General features: G+C 37.7%; 1 protein-coding gene across 2 annotated transcripts in view; it reads left to right on the top strand.

Moving 5' to 3' along the window:
• The window catches only part of COPG2 (coatomer protein complex subunit gamma 2), a 114,032-nt gene that overhangs the window by 49,883 nt on the left and 40,010 nt on the right, over positions 1-24,139 (top strand). For both annotated transcript variants that reach the window (XM_029233277.1, XM_029233276.1), the window contains exons 10-12: positions 13,199-13,332; positions 14,327-14,394; positions 23,010-23,198. In XM_029233277.1, coding sequence (XP_029089110.1) covers positions 13,199-13,332; positions 14,327-14,394; positions 23,010-23,198 — 391 coding nt within the window. The remainder of the gene's footprint in view (positions 1-13,198; positions 13,333-14,326; positions 14,395-23,009; positions 23,199-24,139) is intronic.

Here is a 24,139-nt window from a genome sequence, read left to right as displayed (position 1 = left end):
GGTGGCCTCGTAGAATGAGTTGGGGAGTATTCCTCCTTCTGCTATATTTTGGAAGAGTTTGAGAAGGATAGATGTTAGCTCTTCTCTAAATGTTTGATAGAATTCACCTGTGAAGCCATCTGGTCCTGGGCTTTTGTTTGTTGGAAGAGATTTTTAATCACAGTTTCAATTTCAGTGCTTGTGACTGGTCTGTTTATATTTGCTGTTTCTTCCTGGTTCAGTCTCAGAAGGTTGTGATTTTCTAAGAATTTGTCCATTTCTTCTAGGTTGTCCATTTTATTGGCATATAGTTGCTTGTAGTAATCTCTCGTGATCCTTTGTATTTCTGCAGTGTCAGTTGTTACTTCTCCTTTTTCATTTCTAATTCTGTTGATTTGAGTCTTCTCCCTTTTTTTCTTTGTGAGTCTGGCTAATGGTTTATCAATTTTGTTTAACTTCTCAAAGAACCAGCTTTTAGTTTTATTGATCTTTGCTATCGTTTCCTTCATTTCTTTTTCATTTATTTCTGATCTGATCTTTATGACTTCTTTCCTTCTGCTAACTTTGGGTTTTTTTTGTTCTCCTTTCTCTAGTTGCTTTAGGTGTAAGGTTAGGTTCTTTATTTGAGGTGTTTCTTGTTTCTTGAGGTAGGATTGTATTGCTATAAACTTCCCTCTTGGAACTGCTTTTTCTGCATCCCATAGGTTTTGGGTCATCGTGTTTTCATTGTCATTTGTTTCTAGGTATTTCCTCTTTGATTTATTCAGTTATCTCTTGGTTCTTTAGTAGTGTATTGTTTAGCCTTCATGTGTTTCTATTTTTTTACACATTTTTTTTCCTGTAATTGATATCTAGTCTCATAGCGTTGTGGTTGGAAAAGATACTTGACGCGGTTTCAGTTTTCCTAAATTTACCAAGGCTTGATTTGTGACCCAAGATATGATCTATCCTGGAGAATGTTCCATGAGCACTTGAGAAGAACGTGTATTCTGTTGTTTTGGGATGGAATGTCCTATAAATATCAATTAAGTCTATCTTGTTTAATGTATCATTTTTTTAATTGTTGTTTTTTGTTTGTTTGTGGTACGTGGGCCTCTCACTGTTGTGGCCTCTCCCGCTGCGGAGCACAGGCTCCTGGTGCGCAGGCACAGCGGCCATGGCTCACGGGCCCAGCCACTCCGCGGCACGCGGGATGCCCCCAGACCGGGGCACGAACCTGCGTCCCCTGCATCGGCAGGCGGACTCCCAACTACTGCACCACCAGGGAAGCCCTAATGTATCATTTAAAGCTTGTGTTTCCTTATTTATTTTCATTTTGGATGATCTATCCCTTGGTGAATGTGGGGTGTTAAAGTCCCCTATTATTATTGTGTTACTGATTGATTTCCCCTTTTATGGCCGTTAGCATTTGCCTTATGTATTGTGGTGCTCTTATGTTGGGTGCATAAATATTTACAACTGTTATATCTCCTTCTTGGATTGATCCCTTGATCATTATCTATTGTCCTTCCTTGTCTCTTGTAATACTCTTTATTTTAAAGTCTATTTTGTCTGATACAAGAATTGCTACTCCAGCTTTCTTTTGATTTCCATTTGCATGGAATTTCTTTTTCCATTCCCGCACTTCCATTCTGTATGTGTCCTTAGGTCTGAAGTGGGTTTCTTGTAGACAGCAAATATACAGGTCTTGTTTTTGGATCCATTCAGCCAGTCTATGTCTTTTGGTTGGAGCATTTAATCCATTTAACTTTAAGGTAATTATCGATATGTATGTTGCTATTACCATTTTCTTAATTGTTTGGGGTTTGTTATTGTAGGTCTTTTCCTTGTTTTGTGTTTCCTGCCTAGAGAAGTTCCTTTAGCATTTGTCGTAAACCTGGTTTGGTGGTGCTGAATTATCTTGGCTTTTGCTTGGCTGTAAAGGTTTTAATTTCTCCATCGAATCTGAATCAGATCCTTGCTGGATAGAGTAATCTTGGTTGTAGGTTTTTCCTTTTCATCACTTTAAGTATGTCCTACCACACCCTTCTGGCTTGCAGAGTTTCTGCTGAGAAATCAGCTGTTAACCTTATGGGGATTCCCTTGTATGTTATTTGTTGATTTTCTCTTTTAATATTTTTTCTTTGTATTTAATTTTTGATAGTTTGATTAATACGTGTCTTGGCGTGTTTCTCCTTGGATTTATTCTGTATGGGACTCTTTGTGCTTGGACTTGATTGACTATTTCCTTTCCCATATTAGGGAAGTTTTCAACTATAATCTCTTCAAATATCTTCCCACTCTGTTTCTTTTTCTCTTCTTCTTCTGGGACCTCTATAATTTGAATGTTGGTGCATTTAATGTTGTCCCAGAGGCCTCTGAGACTGTCCCCAATTCTTTTCGTTCTTGTTTCTTTATTTCTGCTCTGTGGTAGTAATTACCACTATTTTATATTCCAGGTCACTTATCCATTCTTCTGCCTCAGTTATTCTGCTATTGATTCCTTCTAGAGAATCTTAAATTTCATTTATTGTGTTGTTCATCATTGTTTGTTTGCTCTTTAGTTCTTCCAGGTCCTTGTTAAACTTTTCTTGTATTTTCTCCATTCTATTTCCAAGATTTTGGATCATTTTACTATCATTACTCTGAATTATTTTTCAGGTAGACTGCCTATTTCCTCTTCATTTGTTTGGTCTGGTGGGTTTTTACCTTACTCCTTCATATGCTGTGTGTTTCTCTGTCTTCTCATTTTGCTTAACTTACTGCGCTTGGAATCTCCTTTTTCCCAGGCTGCAGATTCGTTGTTCCCGTTGTTTTCGGTGTCTGCCCCCAGTGTGTAAGGTGGGTACAGTGGGTTGTGTAGGCTTCCTGGTGGAGGGGACTGGTGCCTGTGTTCTGGTGGATGAGGCTGGATCTTGTCTTTCTGGTGGGCAGTATCACGTCTGGTGGTGTGTTTTGGGGTGTCTGTGAACTTATTATGATTTTAGGCAGCCTCTCTGCTAATGGGTGGGGTTGTGTTTCTGCCTTGCTAGTTGTTTGGTATGGGGTGTCCAGACCTGTAGCTTGCTGGTCGTTGAGTGGAGCTGGGTCTTAGCGTTGAGATGGAGATCTCTGGGAGAGCTTTTGCTGTTTGATATTACGTGGGGCCGGGAGGTCTCTGGTGGTCCAATGTCCTGAACTTGGCTCTCCCACGTAAGAGGCTCAGGCCTGACACCCGGCCAGAGCACCAAGACCCTGTCAGCCACACAGCTCAGAAGAAAAGGGAAAAAGAAAAAGAAAGAAAGAAAAAATAAAATAAAGTTATTAAAATAAAAAATTATTAAAAATAAAAAAGTAATTAAGGAGAGCAACCAAACCAATAAACAAATCCACCAATGATAACAAGCAGTAAAAACTATGCTAAAAAAAAAAAAGTGGACAGACAGAACCCTAGGACAAATGGTTAAAGCAAAGGTATACAGACAAAATCACACAAAGAAGCATACACACATACACACTCACAAAGAGAGGAAAAGGAAAAAATATATAATATATATATAAAAGGAAGAGAGCAACCAAATCAGTAAACAAATCTACCAATGATTATAAGCTCTAAATACTAAACTAAGATAAACATAAAATCAGAAACAAATTAGATGCCGAAAGCAAACCCCATTCTACAGTTGCTCCCAAAGTCCACCACCTCAATTTTGGTATAATTCGTTGTCTATTCAGGTTTTCCACAGATGCAGGGTACATCAAGTTTATTGCTCCTGAGGCTTCTAGGAGAAATTTCCCCTTCTTTGTTCACACAGCTCCTGGGGTTCAGCTTTGGATATGGCCCTCCCTCTGCGTTTAGGTCGCCTGAGGGCTTCTGTTCCCTTTTGGGAAGTCTGAGGTCTTCTGCCAGTGTTCAGTAGGAGTTGTTACAAATGTAGATGTATTTTTGATGTATTTGTGGGGAGGAAGGTGATCTCCGCGTCTTACTCCTCTGCCATTTTGAAGGTCCTCATGATTTTCTGATGTTAAATCAATTTTGTTTGCATTCTTGGGAAAAATGCTACTTGATCATGATATATATTTCTTTTTATGTATTGGTGGATTCAGGTTGCTGATATTTTGTTAAGGAGTTCGTATGTCTATGTCAGGAGGGATATTGGTCTGTTGTTTTCTGAGAATTTGTCAGGCTTTGTTATCCAGGTAATAATGGCATCACATCATTAGCTGGGAGGTAGTGTACCCTCATTTATGTTATAAAAGAGTTTGTGAAGGATTGGTATTATTTCTTTAAATATTTGATAGAATTAACCAATGAAGCTGTTGTGACCTTTGCTTTTTTTGAGGGAAGTTTTTGGGTTTTTTTGCGGTACGCGGGCCTCTCACTGCTGTGGCCTCTCCAGTTGTGGAGCACAGGCTCTGGATGTGCAGGCTCAGTGGCCATGGCTCATGGGCCCAGCCGCCCCGCGGCACGTGGGATCCTCCCGGACCGGGGCACAAACCCGTGTTCCCTGCATCGGCAGGCAGACTCTCAACCACTGCGCCACCAGGGAAGCTCTTGAGGGAAGGTTTTAAGTAACTAACTCATAGGTCTGTTTAGATTCTATATTTCTTTGTAAGTCAGGTTTGGTAGTTTGGTATTTCTGGGGATTTTGCCATTTCATCTAAGTTATCTAATTTGTTGGCATATAGTTGTTTATAATATTCTCTTATAATCATTTAAATTCCTTTAGGGTCAGTAGTGTTGTCCTTTACTTCATTCCTGATTTTGGTAATTTGTATTCTTCGCTTTTTTTTTCCCCTTGTTTAGTCTAGCTAAAGGTTTGTCAATTTTGTTGAATTTTTTCAAAGAACTAGCTTTGTGTTTCGCTCATTTTTTTTTCACTGTTATTTTTCTGCATTCTAGTCCATCGATCTTTTCTCCGATCTTTATTTACTTTCTTCTTGCTGTGGACTTGGTTTACTCTTCTTTTTCTAATTTCTTTATTGTGGATACTTAGGTTACTGATTTGAGACCTTTCTTCTTTTCTGGTATAGGTGGTTAGAGCTGTAAATTTCCCTCCAAGCATTGTTTTGGCTACATCTCATAAATTTTGATTTACTGTGTTGTTGTTGTCATTCTGTTTCAGATTTTTTCTCGTTTTCCATTTGATTTATTCTGGATACATGGGTTACTTAGAAATAAGTTGTTTAATTTCCAAATATTGGGGATTTCCTTTATTTTCTGTTGCTAATTTATAATTTACTTCAGTCGTGGTTGGGGAATATGCTTTGGTGATTTCTATCCTTTTAAATGTATTGAGACTTACTTTATGACTGGCATTTAATCTATCTTTGAGAACTGTGCATGTGCACTTGAAAAGAATGTATTTTATAGTCACTGGGTTGAATGTTCTAGGTTGAGTTGAGGAATTAAATTGTTCAGGTCCTCTATATCCTTGATGATTTTGTCTAGTTGTTCTATCAGCTATTGGGTAGGTATAGACATCTCCAGCTCTTATTGTTAAAAGATCTATTTCTCCTTTAGTGTTAGTTTTTTCTTTTGTTTTGTTTTTGTTTTTGTTTTTTGCGGTACGCGGGCCTCTCACTGCTGTGGCCCCTCCTGTCGCGGAGCACAGGCTCTAGATGCGCAGCCCAGCGGCCATGGCTCATGGGCCCAGCCGCCCCGCGGCACATGGGATCCTCCCGGACCGGGGCACAAACCTGCGCCCCCTGCACTGGCAGCAGACTCCCAACCACTGCGCCACCAGGGAAGCCCTAGTGTTAAGTTTTGCTTCATATATTTTGAGGCTCTGTTGTTAAGTGTGTATATGTTTATCATTGTTATATCATCCTGATGTATTGAGCAGCTTCTCATTATGTCTCTTTTTGTTTCTTGTAATATTTTGTCTTAAATTCTCTGTCTGATATTAATATAGCCACTCCTGATCTCTTATGATTAGTTTGCATGGCATATCTTTTCCCATCATTTTACTTTCATCTCATTTGTATCTTTGAATCTAATGAGTATCTCTTGTAGACGGCACATAGTTTGATCTTGCTTTTTTATCTTGTCTGGCAATCTCTTATCTTTTGGTTGGGGTGTTTAGACCTTTCACATTTAATATAATTATTGACATGGTTGTATTTACCTTCACCATTTTGCTGTTTTTTCTATAGAAGTGTCTTTTTTGTTCCTCTCTTCCTCTTTGACTGCCTTCTTTTGTGTTAAATAAAATTTTCATTGAATCATTTTAATTTCTCTGTCAATATTTTTACTGTTTAAAAAGTTGTTTCTCGGGCTTCCCTGGTGGCGCAGTGGTTGGGGGTCTGCCTGCTGATGCAGGGGACGCGGGTTCGTGCCCCGGTCCGGGAGGATCCCACATGCCGCGGAGTGGCTAGGCCCGTGGGTCACGGCCGCTGGGCCTGCACGTCCAGAGCCTGTGCTCTGCAACAGGAGAGGCCACAGCAGTGAGAGGCCCGCGTACCGCAAAAAAAGAAAAAAAAAAAGTTGTTTCTCTGGGGATTAGAATATGCATTTTAATTTACCATGATTTACTTCAGATTAAGACTAATTTAATTTTAGTAAAATATAGAATCTTTGCTCCAGTATAGTTCTGTTCTCTCCCTGCTCCTGTTTGCTATTATTGTCATGTATGTTACATATATGAGCATTATCCAATAATGCAGTGTTATAATTATTTTTATACAATTTTATGTCCTTTAATTAGTTAAGGGAAATGAAAAAAATTATTTGTAGAATAATTTATATTAACTCATATTTACCATTTCTGGTGCTCTTTATTTCTCATTGATTATTCATGTCACTGGAGTCAGTCTTTCCGTTTAACAGACTTCGTTTAGTATTTTTTATAAATCAGGTATGTTAGCAATACATTGTCTCAGTCACTGCTTATCTGGGAACGTCCTTTTATTAGCCTTCATTTTTGGAACATAGTTCTGCTGGATAGAGAATTTTTATCTTTTTATTTCAACACTTTGAATATGGCATTCTCTATTTCATTGTTTCAGGTGAAAAGACACTAATTGTATTGTTGCTCCCCTGTACAATGTGATGAGTAGCTTTTATCTTGCTTCTGTCAAGATTTTCTCTTTGTCTTAGGCTTTCAGCACTTTGATTATGGTGTGTTTATATGTGGATCTTTTTTTATTTTTCCAACTTGGGATTTGTTGAGCTTCTCAAGTGTGTAGATTAATATTTTTAACAAATTTTGGTAGTCTTTGGTCATTATTTATCAGGATATTCCTTTTGTCCCTTTGTCTCTCTCCTTTCCTTCTGGGACTCCTATCATGAAAATGTTGGTACACTTAGTCATATTCCATAGGTCTCCAAGGCTCCGTTTTTTTTTTTCCCTTCATTCTTTATTTTCCTCAGCTAGATTATCTCAGTTTAACCTATCCTCAAGTTTTCTGGCTTTTTCTACTGTCAGTGCAAATCAGCTGTTGAATTGCAGATTTGAATTTTTTAAAAGTTGTTTCTGAACTCTCTCAGTTTTTTAAAAATTGAAGTACAGTTGATTTACAATACTGTGTTTCAGGTGTACAGCAAAGTGATTCATTCTTTTTTATGGCTGAGTAATTTGTGTGTGTGTGTGTGTGTGTGTGTGTGTGTGTATGTATTATATATATATGCATATTACCTCTTCTTTATCCATTCATCTGTTGACGGATACTTAGGTTGCTTCCATGTCTTGGCTGTTGTAAATAATGCTGCTATGAACATTGGGGTGCATGTATCTTTTCGAATTAGAGTTTTTGTCTTTTCTGGTTATATGCCCAAGAATAGGATTGCTGGATCCTTTGGTAGCTCTACTTTTAGTTTTTTAAGGAAACTCCATACTGTTTTCCCTACTTACTGGTTGCACCAGTTTACATTCCCACCAACAGTGTAGGAGGGTTCCTTTTTCTCCACACCCTCTCCAGCATTTATTATTTATAGACTTTTTTTTTTTTTTTTGCGGTACACAGGCCTCTCACTGTTGTGGCCTCTCCCGTTGCGGAGCACAGGCTCCGGACGCGCAGGCTCAGCCGCCATGGCTCACGGGCCCAGCTGCTCTGCGGCATGTGGGGTCTTCCCGGACCTGGGCATGAACCCGTGTCCCCTGCATTGGCAGGCGGACTGTGAACCACTGCGCCACCAGGGAAGCCCTATTTATAGACTTTTTGATGATAGCCATTCTGACTGGTGTAAAGTGACACCTCCTTGTGGTTTTGATTTGCATTTAATTAGTGATATTGACCATCTTTTCATATGCATGTTGGCCATCTGAATATCTTCTTTGGAAAAATGTCTATGTCATCTGCTCATTTTTTGATTGGGTTGTTTGTTTGTTTGATATTGAGTTTTATGAGCTGTTTTTATATTTTGGAAATTAACCCCTTGTCAGTCACATTGTTTGCAAATATTTTCTCACATTCTGTAGGTTGTATTTTCATTTCGTTGATGGTTTCCTTTGCTATGCAGAAGCTTTTAAGTTTGATTAGGTCCCATTTGTTTATTTTTGGTTTTTTTTCTATTGCCTTGGGAGACTGGTCTAAGAAAATATTGCTACTATTTATGTCAGAGAATGTTTTGCCTGTCTTCTAGGAATTTTACGGTGTCACATCCTATATGTGTCTTTAAAGCATTTTGAGTTTATTTTTGTATATGATGTGAAGGAGTGTTCTAATTTCATTGATTTACAAATAGCTGTCCAGCTTTCCCAACACCATTTGCTGAAGGCACTGTGTTTTCTCCATCGTATATTCTTGCCTCCTTTGCTGAAGATTAATTGTATGGGTTTGTTTCTGGGCTCTCTATTCTGTTCCATTGATCTGTATGTCTGCTTTTGTGCCAATACCACAGTGTTTTGATTAGTGTAGCTTTGTAGTATTGTCTGAAGTCTGGGAGAGTTATACCTCCAGCTTTGTTCTTTTTCCTCCGAATTGCTTTGCCAATTCAGGGCCTTCTGTGATTCCATATAAATTTTAGGATTATTTGTTCTAGTTCTGTGAAAAATGTCATGGGTAATTTGATAGATATAGCATTAAATCTGTAGATTGCTTTCAGTAGTATGGCCATTTTAATAATATTAATTCCTCCGATCCAAGAGCATGGGATATCTTTTCATTTCTGTGAATCATCTTCAGTTTCCTTTATCAGTGTTTTAGAGTTATCAGCATATAGGTCTTTCACCTCCTTGGTTAGGTTTATTCCTGTGTTTTTGTGTGTGTTTGTGTGTGTTTAGTGCGATTTTAAACTTTTTTTTTTTTTTTTTTACTTTCTGATATTTCATTGTTACTGTAAAGAAATGCAGCAGATTTCTGTATATTAATCTTGTACCCTGCTACCTTGCTGAATTCATTTATTAGTTCTAATAGTTTTTGTGTGGAGTCTTTAGGGTTTTCTGTATAGAGTATTGTGTCATCTGCATATAATGACAATTTTACCTCTTCCCTTCCAATTTGGATACCTTTTATTTCTTTTTCTTGTCTGGTTGCTGAGGCTAGGACTTGCAAAAATATGTTGAATAGCAGTGGTAAGAGTGGGCACCCTTGTCTTGTTCCAGAATTTAGTGGGAAGGCTTTCAGCTTTTCACTGTTGAGTATTGTGTTGGCTCTGGGTTTGTCATAAATGGTTTTTATTATGTTGAGATGTATTCCCCCTATACCCACTTCAGTGAGCATTTTCATCGTGAATGGATGTTGAATTTTATCACATGCTTTTTCTACATCTATTGAGATGATCATGTGGTTTTTGTCGTTTCTTTTGTTGATGTGGTATATCACATTGATTGATTTGCATATGTTGAACCATCTTTGTGACCCTGGTAAGAATCCAACTTGATCATGGTGTATGATCCTTTATATGTGTTGTTGGAGTTGGCTTGCTTAAATTTTGTTGAGGATTTTTGCATCTCTATTTGTCAAAGATATTGGCCAGTAATTTTCTTTTTTTGGTAGTGTCTTTGTTTTTGGTATCAGGGTGATGGTGGCTGCATAAACTGACTTTGGGAGTGTTTCCTCCTCTTAAATCTTTTGGAATAATTTGAGAAGGATAGGTATACGTTCCTCTTTGTATGTTTGGTTGAATTCCCCAGTTAAGCCATCTGGTCCTGGATTTTGTTTGTGGGGAGTTTTTTTAGTTTTTTTGTTTGTTTTTTATTACAGATTCTAGTTCACTTCTAGTGATTGGTCTGTTCAACTTATGTTTCTTCTTGATTCAATTCTGGCTATGTTTCTAAAACCTTATCTGTTTCTTCTCGGTTGTTCAATTTGTTGGTTTATAACTGTTCATAGTATTTTCTTATGACTTTTTGTATTTCTGCAGTATTGGTTGTTATTTCTCATTTCTTATTTTGTTTATTTGGGTCTTCTCTCTTTTCTTCTTGTTAGCCTGGCTAGAGGTTTGTCGATTTTGTTTATCCTTTCAAAAAAACCAGCTCTTGGTTTTATCGAGCTTTTCTATTGTTTTGATCTCTACTTTATTTATTTCCTCTCTGATCTTTATTATTTCCTTCCTTCTAATGACTTTGGCTTTTGTTTATTTTTCTTTTTTCTAATTCTTTTAGGTGGTAGGTTAGGTTATTTGCTTGAGATTTTACTTGTTGCTCAAGAAAGGCCTGTATCGCTCTGAATTTCCCTCTTTGAACTACTTCTGCTGCATCGCATAGATTTTGTAAGGTTGTGTTTTCATTGTCGTTTGTCTCGAGGTATTTTCTGATTTCCTCTTTGATTTCATTGTTGACTCATTGGTTTTTTAGTAAGATGTTGTTTAGTCTCCGTGTGATTTTTTTTCCCATTTTTCTTTCTGTGGTTGATTTCTAGTTTGATACTGTTGTGGTCAGAAAAGATGCTTGAAATAATTTCTTCTTAAATTCATTGAGGCTTGTTTTGTGTCCTCGTGTGTGGTCTATCCTAGAGAATGTTCCATGAGCACTTGAAAAGAATGTGTATTTTGTTTGTTTTTTGTTTTTGTTTTCTTCAGATGAAGTGTCCTGTAGATACCAATTAAGTACATCTGTTCTGTTGTGTCATTTAGGATCTCTCTTGCCTTATTGATTTTCTGTCTGAAAGATCTGTCCATTGATGTCACTGGGGTATTAAAGTCTCCTACTATTATTGTATTCCTGTCAATTTCTCCCTTTATGTCTGTTAGTATTTATTTTGTATATTTAGGTGTTCCTACATTGGGTGCATATATACATTAACAAGTGTAATGTCCTCTTCTTGTATTAATCCCTTTATCGTTATATAGTGTCCTTCTTTATCTTTCTTTTTGGACTTTGTTTTAAAGTCTGTTTTGTCTGATATGAATATCGCTACTCCTGCTTTCTTATTGTTTCCATTTGCATGAAGTATCTTTTTCCATCCCCTCACTTTCAATCTATGTGTGACTTTTGCCCTAAAGTGAGTCTCTTGTAGGCAGCATATTGTAGGTACTTGTTTTTTTATCTGAGCAGATTTGAAATATTTATTCTAGTTATGCACTTTCCAAATCCAGAGTTTCTATTTGGTTCCTTTAAAAAAAAAAACAACTAATTTTTTCCTCTTTATTGATACTCTCTCTTCGGTGAGGCATGATTGTCATGCCTTTAACTTTTTAATTCCTTTTAATTCTTTAGATATGGTTTCTTTTGCTTCTTTGAACATATTTATATTAGTTGACTTAAAGGCTTTGCCTAGTAAATCCAACATCTGGGCTCCCTCAAGAATAATTTCTATTGACTGCTTTTTTTCACTATATATGGGCCATACCTCACTATTTCTTTGTGTGTCATAGCTTTTTGTCAAAAACTGGATATTTAATATACTGTGGTAACTGACAATCTTATTTCCCCCTTTTCCATTCTCAGAGTTTGTTTTTGTTGCTGTTTGTTGTTGTTGTTTGTTTAGTGACTTTCCTGGACTAATTCTGCAGTCCTTATTCTTTGTCATGTGTGGCTACTGAAGTCTGCTTGGTTAGCTGAGTCTTCGGGTAATGATTTGACAGATTTTCTTAAATGCTTTTGACCAACATGTCTCCCATCTTTTTTTCAGTGGGCATTTTGTGTGTTGGGGTATGCATAACTGTGCCTTAGTCTTCCCTTCCTAATTGTGCAGAAACTCAAAGTCAAGCATGGGTGAGAGGCTAGAGCTCTGTAAGCTCTTTCCTGGGTATTTGCACAGCCTTCTAGATCCCCAGGAATATGTCAGAAATTAAAGCCCCTTATGGGCATCTCATTTCTTAGATTTTCTTTTTAAGTTTTTTTGGCCAGACTCTTGTTTGCGCCAACTAGAATCAGTACCTGTGGCAACTGCAGTGTTAAGCAATTGCCGCTGTTTTTTGGGAGACAAACCTCCTGGGGATAGGGCTTTCCTCACTGAATGTCCTCAGAGTTAGATGAAATAAAAATTAGCTTCGGGGAATTCCCTGGTGGTCCAGTGGTTTGGACTTCACGCTTCCACTGCAGAGTGCATGGGCTTGACCCCTGGTTGGGGAACTGAGATCCCACAGGCTGCGTAGTGTGGCCAAAAAATTAGCTTCATGAATGGGGCTTTTTTAAGGAGCATCATTCAGGTCAAGTAGTGACAGTGCTCTGGGAACAGGGCTTTTGATGGTGCTCCAAATTCATCTGCCTCCTTCAGTGGCTACTAGGCTGCTGGCTTTCATAGCTAGTGTGGTTCTGAGGCCCTGGTTTCCAAGGCTACCATGAAGCTGGGAAGAGGGTATGAAATAGAGCAAGTTAAAATACCAGAAAGCTTACTGTTCTTATGAAGATTCAGCTGTTCCTCTTGAATAAATGTTCCTAGGATTGTTGCAATGCTTTAGCTAACTTCTAGAGTGCTGAAAAAGTTGATTTTGAAAATTTACACCAGTATTCTCATTGCTTTTATGGAGGAGTGTATTTTCAGAGGTCCTTCATTCATAATTCCAAAAGTTCTCCTCATTCTGTCTTTGCTTTTTTTAAAAGAAAAAATATTTATTTATTTGGTCGCACCAGGTCTTAATTGCGGCTCGCGGGCTTGTTAGTTGCAGCTTGTGGGCTTGTTAGTTGCGGCTCACTGGCTCCTTAGTTGCAGCACACAGGCTCCTTAGTGGTAGCATATGAACTCTCAGTTATGGCATGTATGTGGGATCTAATTCCCTGACCAGGGATTGAACCCAGGCCCCCTGCATTGGGAGCATGGAGTCTTAACCACTGTGCCACCAGGGAAGTCCCCCTGTCTGTGCTTTTAGCCACTATGCACCCTTGCCTCTGTTCTTTATGATATCTAATTATGGCCTGTGTATATTTATTGTCAGCCATGAAAGTCCAGTCTTCGATTTCATTGAGAGCTGCTTGCGAAATAAACATGAAATGGTTATTTATGAAGCTGCTTCAGCTATCATCCATCTTCCTAACTGTACTGCAAGGGAGTTGGCACCTGCTGTTTCAGGTTAGTTGTATATTTGATAACTGGCTTTTGTTTATTTTCTTGTGTTTTTGTTTTAAGCTCCATAGGTCTACAGAATAGGTATTTTTGAACCTTAGCTCTGTATATATAGTTTTTACATTTTGATACATAAATGGTTTATTTTAGCTGTTTTTTAGTTACAATTGTACCTCCATATCCTTGGGTTCCACATCCCACCAATTCAACCCAATCGATTCACAGCTCGTTGAATCCTTGGATGTGGAACCTGCAGATACCAGGGGCTGATTGTGCTACACCATTTTATATAAGGGTCTTTAGCATCCCCAGATTTTGGTATCTGCTAGGGGTCCTGGAAGGTCCGGGGTCCAGTCCCCTGCAGATATGGAGGGGTGACTGTATTTCTTTTTCTGAAGTTATCATTTCCCCATATTAAAAAATTTAAGTTTTTACTTAGAAAACAAGTAACTTTAATGCCTTCAGTTTTCCATGTTTAAAAAACCCATTTATTCTTACAACCATAAATATTCCTGCTCTTTAAATTCAGATATTAATGGGTATATTAACTTTTTTAGGAAAAAAAATAAACTTTGTTTCCTATATTTAAAGTTTTTATAGCTCAACAAAAAGTACTTTTTCTATTTTTGATGATGTATTTTTCATGTGAATTTCTTTTTCTTTTCTTTTTTTTTTGCGGTACGCGGGCCTCTCACTGTTGTGGCCTCTCCCGTTGCGGAGCACAGGCTCCGGACATGCATGCTCAGCGGCCATGGCTCACGGGCCCAGCCGCTCCGCGGCATGTGGGATCCTCCCAGACCGGGGCATGAACCCGCGTCCCCTGCATCAGCAGGTGGACTCTCAACCACTGCACCACCAGGGAAGCCCCATGTGAATTTTTGATGCTGTCATCTAATTTCCTTATGCGTATTTTGAATGTGATTCTTCATGTACTGTATTTTCAGAAACATGCTATACATTGAAATGAGCTATGTTCACAGTGACCTTTTTTCTTTCCTAGTTCTTCAGCTTTTCTGTAGTTCTCCTAAGCCAGCTTTGAGATATGCAGCTGTGAGGACCTTGAACAAGGTAGGTGTTCCTTTGCTAACTATTGACTTGTATCAGTGTTCAATTGAGAAACATTAAATACGAAGCATTTGGCTTTCTGTCCAAGGTTAGTAGATATGATTTATGGGCTTCACTTCTGTAGCACCTCACTTGTATTTGCAGCTTTAGATATGGCCATTTATACTATTATTCATGTGCTCAATAGCCACATGTAGTTAGTGACTATCATATTAGACACTGCAGATATAGAATATTTCTATCATTGCAGAAAGTTCTCTTGGACAGTGTTGGTCTATAGCGACACTATCCAATAGAAATACTATGTGAGTCACATATGCAATTTTAAATTTTATTGTAACCACATTAAATTCTTTATGATGAGATTAATTTTAAACATATGTTTTATTTACCCTAACATTTATAAAATTTATCAACGTGATCAGTATAAAATTATTAGAGATATATTTTACCTTCTGTTTTTCATACTAAGTCTTTGATATCTGGTGTATATTTTGTATTTACAGCATACCTCTGTTTGGAATAACCACATTTCAAAGGCTTAGTAGTCACATATGGTCGTTGACTACCATATTGGACAGCATAAATCTAGAGGATAGAGTGCAGAAACACAGAATGAATTAAATAACTATAAAAGTTTTATTTTATTTATTTATGTTTTAAAATATTTATGTGGCTGTGCTGGGTCTCAGTTGCGCCAGGCAGGCTTCTTAGTTGTGGCTTACCAGCTCCTTAGTTGCGGCTCACTGGCTTCCTAGTTGTGGCATGTGAACTCTTAGTTGTGGCATGCATGTGGGATCTAGTTCCCTGACCAGGGATCGAACCTAGACCCCCTGCATTGGGAGTGCGAAGTCCCAACCATTGTGCCACCAGGGAAGTCCCTAAAAATTTTAAATGAAAGTTTAATGTTGTAGAATAATGGTCTAGTGTAATATGTGGTCGACTAAATTAATTGTATTAACAACTGGAGGAGAGAAATTTAGAGCAGCCATGGAAGGAGGCTTTATAGAACAATATGAATTGTATTTTGAAGAGTTGATATCAGTCCACATTCCATCATCTATAATCTTGGGACCAGATGTATCTCAGAAATCAGTATTTTGAGAATTTTAGAGAGGTAATATGGTGCCATCTCTTATATTAATACTAACCCCTTTGGGCCTAGAGCAGTTAGACACATTAGACATGTTAATATTTCTGCTTTATACATACGACTATCCTCACTACATGAAATAAATTAAGACTTAGTTTTACATTAGTTTGGGTCATTTTTTGCTGTTAAGTGAATTCTGATGGCAATACTTTGCTGAGTTCTCAAAATTTTAGCATTATGGGTAAAGGATTCTATACCAATATTGGATTAGGCAGAGAGGCAAACATCATCAGCAAAAGCAAAGAAGCAGGACAATGACAGACATGTTTTAGTGACCGTGAGCAATCCAGTTTGGTTGCAGTTTGCTTGCTTAAATACAGAAGTGTTTTATAAGTGGTAAGATATTACATTTAAGTGTCTTCGAGTAGTGTTTATCATTCTAGGTCCTACTCTCAGATACTCTAAAATCTAGTAGAATAGATAACCATGAACACATGTACTATAAGGACGAACAGGCCAACTGTAATAAAAGACAGACTATGATATTGTTATAAAGGTTATAGAAACCTAGGAAGATAAAGTGCTGTGCTATACTGTAACTAGCAGTTAATCATTTATCAAATGATATATTGTATCTTATTTATTACAAACATTCATCTTGAAACAATTGCCTTTTAGTGTATGTTGTCCCATTTAGATTTTAAAAAGCCATTTACCTTAATTAAAATTTCTGCCCAGTCCCTCCCATCAAGCCTCTTAGATAGCCTCATCCACCAGAGGGCAGAGAGCAGAAGCAAGAAGAACTACAGTCCTGCAGCCTGTGGAAAAAAACCACATTCACAGAAAGATAGACAAGATGAAAAGGCAGAGGGCTATGTACCAGATGAAGGAACAAGATAAAACCCAAGAAAAACAACTGAATGAAGTGGAGATAGGCAACCTTCGAGAAAAAGAACTCAGAGTAATGATAGTGAAGATGATCCAGGACCTAAGAAAAACAATGGAGGCAAAGATTGAGGAGATGCAAGAAATGTTTAACAAAGACCTAGAAGAATTAAAGAACAAACAAACAGAGATGAACAATACAATAACTGAAATGAAAACTACACAAGAAGGAGTCAATAACAGAATAACTGAGGCAGAAGAACGGATAAGTGACCTGGAAGACAGAATGGTGGAATTCACTGCTGCAAAACAGAATAAAGAAAAAAGAATGAAAAGAAATGAAGACAGCCTAAGAGACCTCTGGGACAACATTAAACGCAACAACATTCGCATTATAGGGGTCCCAGAAGGAGAAGAGAGAAAGGACCAGAGAAAATATTTGAAGAGATAATAGTTGAAAACTTCCCTAACCCAAGTCCAGAAAGCACAGAGAGTGCCATATAGGATAAACCCAAGGAGAAACACGCCGAGGCACATAGTAATCAAATTGGCAAAAATTACAGACAAAGAAAAATTACTGAAAGCAGCAAGGGAAAAATGACAAATAACATACAAGGGAACTCCCATAAGGTTAACAGCTGATTTCTCAGCAGAAACTCTACAAGCCAGAAGGGAGTGGCATGATATACTTAAAGTGATGAAAGGGAAGAACCCACAACCAAGATTACTATACCTGGCAAGAATCTCATTCAGATTCGATGGAGAAACTAAAACGTTTGCAGATAAGCAAAAGCTGAGAGAATTCAGCACCACCAAACCAGCTCTACAGCAAATGCTAAAGGAACTTCTCTAAGTGGGAAACACAAGAGAAGAAAAGGACCTACAAAAACAAACCCAAAACAATTAAGAAAATGGTCATAGGAACATACATATCAATAATTACCATAAATGTGAATGGATTAAATGCTCCAACCAAAAGACATAGGCTTGCTGAATGGATACAGAAACAAGTCTCTCTGTCTACAAGAGACCCACTTCAGACCTAGGGACACATACAAACTGAAAGTGAGGGGATGGAAAAAGATATTCCATGCAAATGGAAATCAAAAGAAAGCTGGAGTAGCAATACTCATATCAGATGAAATAGACTTTAAAATAAGAATGTTATAAGAGACAAGGAAGGACACAACACAATGATCAAGGGATCAATCCAAGAAGAAGATATAACAATTATATATGTACCCAGCATAGGAGCACCTCAATACATAAGGCAACTGCTAACAGCTATAAAAGAAGAAATCAACACTTAACACAATAATAGTGGGAGACTTTCACACCTCACTTACACTAATGGACAGATCATCCAAAATGAAAATAAATAAGGAAACATAAGCTTTAAGTGACACAGTAGACCAGATAGATTTAATCGATATTTATAGGACATTCCATCCAAAAACAGCAAGATTACACTTTCTTCTCAAGTGCACACAGAACATTCTCCAGGATAGATCACATCCTGGGTCACAAATCAAGCCTCAGTAAATTTAAGAATATTGAAATCATATCAAGCATCTTTTCTGACCACAGCGCTATGAGATTAGAAATGAATTACAGGGGAAAAATTGTAAAAAACACACACACACAGAGGCTAAACAATACGTTACTAAATAACCAAGAGATCACTGAAGAAATCAGAGGAAATCAAAAAATACCTAGAGACAAATGACAATGGAAACACGATGATCCAAAACCTATGGGATGCAGCAAAAGCAGTTCTAAGAGGGAAGTTTATAGCTACACAAGCCTACCTCAAGAAACAAGAAAAATCTCAAAAAAGCAATCTAACCTTACACCTAAAGGAACGAGAGAAAGAAGAATAAACAAAACCCAAAGTTCGCAGAAGGAAAGGAATCATAAAGATCAGAGCAGAAATAAATGAAGTAGAAACAAAGAAAACAATAGCAAAGATCAATAAAACTAACAGCTGGTTGTTTGAGAAGATAAACAAAATAGATAAACCATTAGCCAGACTCATCAAGAAAAAGAGGGAGAGGACTGAAGTCAATAAAATTAGAAATGAAAAAGGAGAAGTTACAACAGACACCACAGAAACACAAAGCATCCTAAGAGACTACTACAAGCAACTCTATGCCAATAAAATGGACAACCTGGAAGAAATGGACAAATTCTTAGAAAGGTATAACCTTCCAAGACTGAACCAGGAAGAAACAGAAAATATGAAAAGACCAATCACAAGTAATGAAATTGAAACTGTGATTAAAAATCTTCCAACATGGCTTCCCTGGTGGCGCAGTGGTTAAGAGTCCGCCTGCCGATGTAGGGGACACGGGTTCGTGCCCCGGTCCGGGAAGATCCCACGTGCCGCGGAGCAGCTGGGCTGTGAGCCATGGCCGCTGAGCCTGCATGTCCAGAGCCTGTGCTCCGCAACGGGAAAGGCCACAACAATGAGAGGCCCACGTACTGCAAAAAAAAAAAAAAAAAAAAAATCTTCCAACAAACAAAAGTCCTGGACCAGATGGCTTCACAGGTGAATTCTATCAAACATTTAGAGAAGAGCTAACACCCATCCTTCTCAAACTCTTCCAAAAACTTGCAGAGGAGGGAACACTCCCAAACTCATTCTGGGAGGCCACCATCACCCTGATACCAAAACCAGACAAAGATACTGCAAAAAAAGAAAACTATAGACCAATATCACTGATGAATATAGATGCAAAAATCCTCAACAAAATATTAGCAAACAGAATCCAACAACACATTAAAAGGATCATACACCATGATCAAGTGGGGTTTATTCCAGGAATGCAAGAATTCTTAAATATACGCAAATCAATCAGTGTGATACACCATATTAACAAATTGAAGAATAAAAACCATATGATCATCTCAATAGATGCAGAAAAAGCTTTTGCCAAAATTCAACACCCATTTATGATAAAAACTCTCCAGAAAGGGCATAGAGGGAACCTACCTCAATATAATAAAGGCCATATATGACAAACCCACAGCAAACATCATTCTCAGTGGTGAAACACTGAAAGCATTTCCTCTAAGATCAGGAACAAGACAAGGATGTCCACTCTCACCACTGTTATTCAACATAGCTTTGGAAGTCCTAGCCACGGCAATCAGAGAAGAAAAAGAAATAAAAGGAATACAAATCGGAAAAGAAGAAGTAAAACTGTCACTGTTTGCAGATGACATGATACTATACATAGAGAATCCTAAAAATGCCGCCAGAAAACTACTAGAGCTAATCAATGAATTTGGTAAAGTTGCAGGATACAAAATTAATGCACAGAAATCTCTTGCATTCCTATACACTAATGATGAAAAATCTGAAAGAGAAATTAAGGAAACAGTCCCATTTACCATTGCAACATAAAGAATAAAATACTTAGGAATAAACCTACCTAGGGAGACAGAAGACCTGTATGCAGAAAACTATAAGCCACTGATGAAAGAAATTAATGATGATACCAACAGATGGTGAGATATACCATGTTCTTGGATTGGAAGAATCAATATTGTGAAAATGACTATACTACCCAAACCAATCTACAGATTCAATGCAATCCCTATCAAATTACCAGTGGCATTTTTTATGTAACTAGAACAAAGTAGTCTTAAAATTTTGTGGAGACACAAAAGACCCTGAATAGCCAAAGCAGTCGTGAGGGAAAACAACAGAGCTAGAGGAATCAGACTCCCTGACTTCAGACAATACTACGAAGCTACAGTAATCAAGACAATATCGTACTGGCACAAGAAAAGAAACATAGATCAATGGAACAAGATAGAAAGCCCAGAGATAAACGCACACACCTATGGTCAACTAACCTATGACAAAGGAGGCAAAGATATACAATGGAGAAACGACAGTCACTTCAATAAGTGGTGCTGGGAAAACTGCACAGCTACATGTAAAAGAATGAAATTAGAACACTCCCTAACACCATACACAAAAATAAACACAAAATGGATTCGAGGTCTTCCCTGGTGGTGCAGTGGTTGAGAGTCTGCCGGCCGCTGCAGGGGACATGGGTTCATGCCCCGGTCCGGGAGGACCTCACATGCCACAGAGCGGCTGGGCCCGTGAGCCATGGCTGCTGAGCCTGCACATCCGGGGCCTGTGCTCCACAATGGGAGAGGCCACAACAGTGAGAGGCCCGTGTGCTGCAAAAAAAAAAAAAAAAAAAAAATGGATTGGAGACCTAAATGTAAGATCGGACACTATAAAACTCTTTAGAGGAAAACATAGGAAGAACACTCTTTGACATAAATCATAGCAAGATATTTTTTGATCCACGTCCTAGAGTAATGGAAATAAGCACAAAAATAATCAAATGGGACCTAATGAAACTTCAAAACTTTTTGCACAGCAAAGGAAACCATAAACAAGACGAAAAGACAACCCTCAGAATGGGAGAAAATATTCACAAACGAATCAATGGACAAAGGATTAATCTCCAAAATATATAAACAGCTCATGCAGCTCAATATTAAAGAAACAAACAACCCAATCCAAAAATGGGCAGAAGACCTAAATAGACCTTTCTCCAAAGGAGACATACACATGGCCAAGAAGCACATGAAAAGCTGCTCATCACTAATTATTAGAGAAATGCAAATCAAAACCACAATGAGGGATCACCTCACACCAGTTAGAACACACATCATCAGAAAATCTACAAACAACAAATTCTGGAGAGGGTGTGGAGAAAAGGGAGCCCTCTTGCACTGTTGGTGGGAATGTAAATTGATACAGCCACTATGGAGAACAGTATGGAGGGTCCTTAGAAAACTAAAACTAGAATTACCATATGATCCAGCAATCCCACTACTGGGCATATACCCAGAGAAAACCATAATTCAAAAAGACACATGCGCCCCAATGTTTATGGCAGCACTATTTATAATAGCCAGGCATGGAAGCAACCTAAATGCCCATCTACAGAGGAATGGATAAAGAAGATGTACATATATACAATGGAATATTACTCAGCCAGAAAAAGGAACAAAATTGAGTCATTTGTTGAGACATGGATGGATCTAGAGACTGTCTAGAGAGTGAAGTAAGTCAGAAAGAGAAAAACAAATATTGTATATTAACGAATATATGTGGAACCTAGAAAAATGGTACAGATGATCTGGTTTGCAGGGTAGAAGTTGAGACACAGATGTAGAGAACAAACATGGAAACCAAGGGGGGAGAACTGCGGTGGGGTGGGGATGGTGGTGTGCTGAATTGGGCGATTCGGATTGACATGTATACACTGATGTGTATAAAATTGATAACTAATAAGAACCTGCAGTATAAAAAAATAAACAAATAGAAAAACAAGTAATACTAAACTTTCTTTGGGTTATTTATATGGAAATATGTTAATATAAATGTTTCAAACATTACATGAAATTTCTAAAAATCTTATATGTTCTGGTATAATGTTATAAGTCATAATTCTAGTTATTACTTTAAAATGTGTATCTCAGAAATAACTAAATTTCCTTGTCAATTGCATTGTTATGAACTTTCATCAAATCTTTAACCGTGGTCATTTTAAAAATATTTATTTATTTATTTTTAGCTGTGTTGTGTCTTCATTTCTGTGCGAGGGCTTTCTCTAGTTGTGGCAAGCAGGGGCCACTCTTCATCGCGGTACGTGGGCCTCTCACTATTGCGGCCTCTCTTGTTGCGGAGCACAGGCTCCAGACGCGCAGGATCGGTAGTTGTGGCTCACGGGCCTAGTTGCTCCGTGGCATGTGGGATCTTCCCAGACCAGGGCTCGAACCCGTGTCCCCTGCATCAGCAGGCAGATTCTCAACCAGTGCGCCACCAGGGAAGCCTCAACCGTGGTCATTTTTAAGTCTTTTGTCATTTACAGACAGTTCTGGGTGTACTCTGATGCTTTCACTAACATGTTCCTATAAAAGAGTTTCATCTTCAAGGAATTCATGGAAAAGACTCTGACAAGTACAGGTTTCTGGTAACTGACTATACTGCTGAACTGAATGAATAAGCATTTTCAGAACTCTAACGGAAAACTGATGAATTCATAAAAGTGCTAACAAGATCAAGATGAAAAAAAAATTACATGGGACTGAGTGAACTGAAGAGGATGATTATAATTTTTGTGACTTTCTGTTTGAATAATTAAAAAAAAATCCCACAAGGATTCAGAGGCAAAAAATATACAAATCAATTTTCACTGCAAAGTAAAGAGCTGTTACAGTGGAGGATTACTGGACTGAATGTCAATATTATGACATAGTATGAGTGTGTTTCGTGTTTGGTAATTGCAATCATTGTTGCTTTTGTTGTGGTCATCCATTTACAATGCTTGGTGTCAGTTTATTTATCTCTTGTAAAAAGAAAATACAGTGTGTGTGTGAGTTGTGAAAAAAAAAGGGAAACTTTTAAATTCCTGATTCTGGTTTTGCACAACTGTATAATTAATGGTGATGATCATATTATAAGGGGAGGCCCAAATAGAAGTTACAAATAAAGGAAATAAAATTCCATATAAAAAAATTTTCTATTTTCGTCTTCTTTTATTTTTTAAAGTTCTGGTCTTTATCAATAGCAATTCGCTGAATTTTTTTCATGCCCTTTGGCCAGGTGGCAATGAAGCACCCCTCTGCTGTTACTGCCTGCAATCTGGACTTAGAAAACTTGATCACAGACTCAAACAGAAGCATTGCTACACTGGCCATTACTACACTCCTCAAAACAGGAAGTGAGAGCAGTGTGGACAGGCTTATGAAGCAGATATCATCCTTTGTGTCTGAAATCTCAGATGAGTTCAAGGTAAGAGTTAAAATATGAGCATGTTTTCTCACAGTCTCTGGCTTCCCTATTTCATTTCTTTTTTTTTTTAAATTTCAATAAATTTTATTTGCTTTTTAAAAATATAAATCTTATTAAAAATAGAGATGTACATGACATATATATGAAGAATATAAATAAATCACCTAAAAAACAGCTACAAATTATCCACAATCTCAATACCCTAGAACAACTTTATGATATTTGTTAAACATGATTCCAAATATAGCTCTGTATATGTGCAGTTGGGTAAATGAATAGCTAGATATATTCAGAAAAAAATTAAGAGAAATATAATCATACTATGCATACTGTTTTAAAATTAACAATATAAAAATATATTTTGAACTTTAAAAAGGAAAATAATTAAAACTGAAGTTAATTGTGAACTTCAAATAAGTATTTCTTTACACAAGACAATTTTTTCTTTTTTTATTTTAAACATTTTATCAAAAAGGCACATTTTTTTAATACAGCAGGTTTTATTAGTCATCAGTTTTATACACACCAGTGTATACGTGTCAATCCCAATCGCCCAATTTATCACACACCCCCCCACCCCCCCACGGCTTTCCCCCTTTGGTGTCCATACGTTTGTTCTCTAATTTCTGCCCTGCAAACTGGTTCATCTGTACCATTTTTCTAGGTTCCACATATATGCATTAATAAACGGTATTTGTTTTTCTCTTTCTGACTTACTTCACTCTGTATGACACTCTCTAGATCCATCCACGGCTCAACAAATGACCCAATTTCATTCCTTTTTATGGCTGAGTAATATTCCATTGTATATATGTACCACATCTTCTTTATCCATTCCTCTGTAGATGGGCATTTAGGTTGATTCCATAACCTGGCTATTGTAAACAGTGCTGCAATGAACATTGGGGTGCATGTGTCTTTTTGAATTATGGTTTTCTCTG

Source organism: Monodon monoceros, unplaced genomic scaffold (assembly GCF_005190385.1).
Source record: "Monodon monoceros isolate NGI ecotype Baffin Bay Population unplaced genomic scaffold, NGI_Narwhal_1 Super_Scaffold_2, whole genome shotgun sequence".
In the NCBI taxonomy this organism is placed as follows: Eukaryota; Metazoa; Chordata; class Mammalia; order Artiodactyla; family Monodontidae; genus Monodon; species Monodon monoceros.
This window is presented reverse-complemented; position numbering and strand designations above follow the sequence as displayed.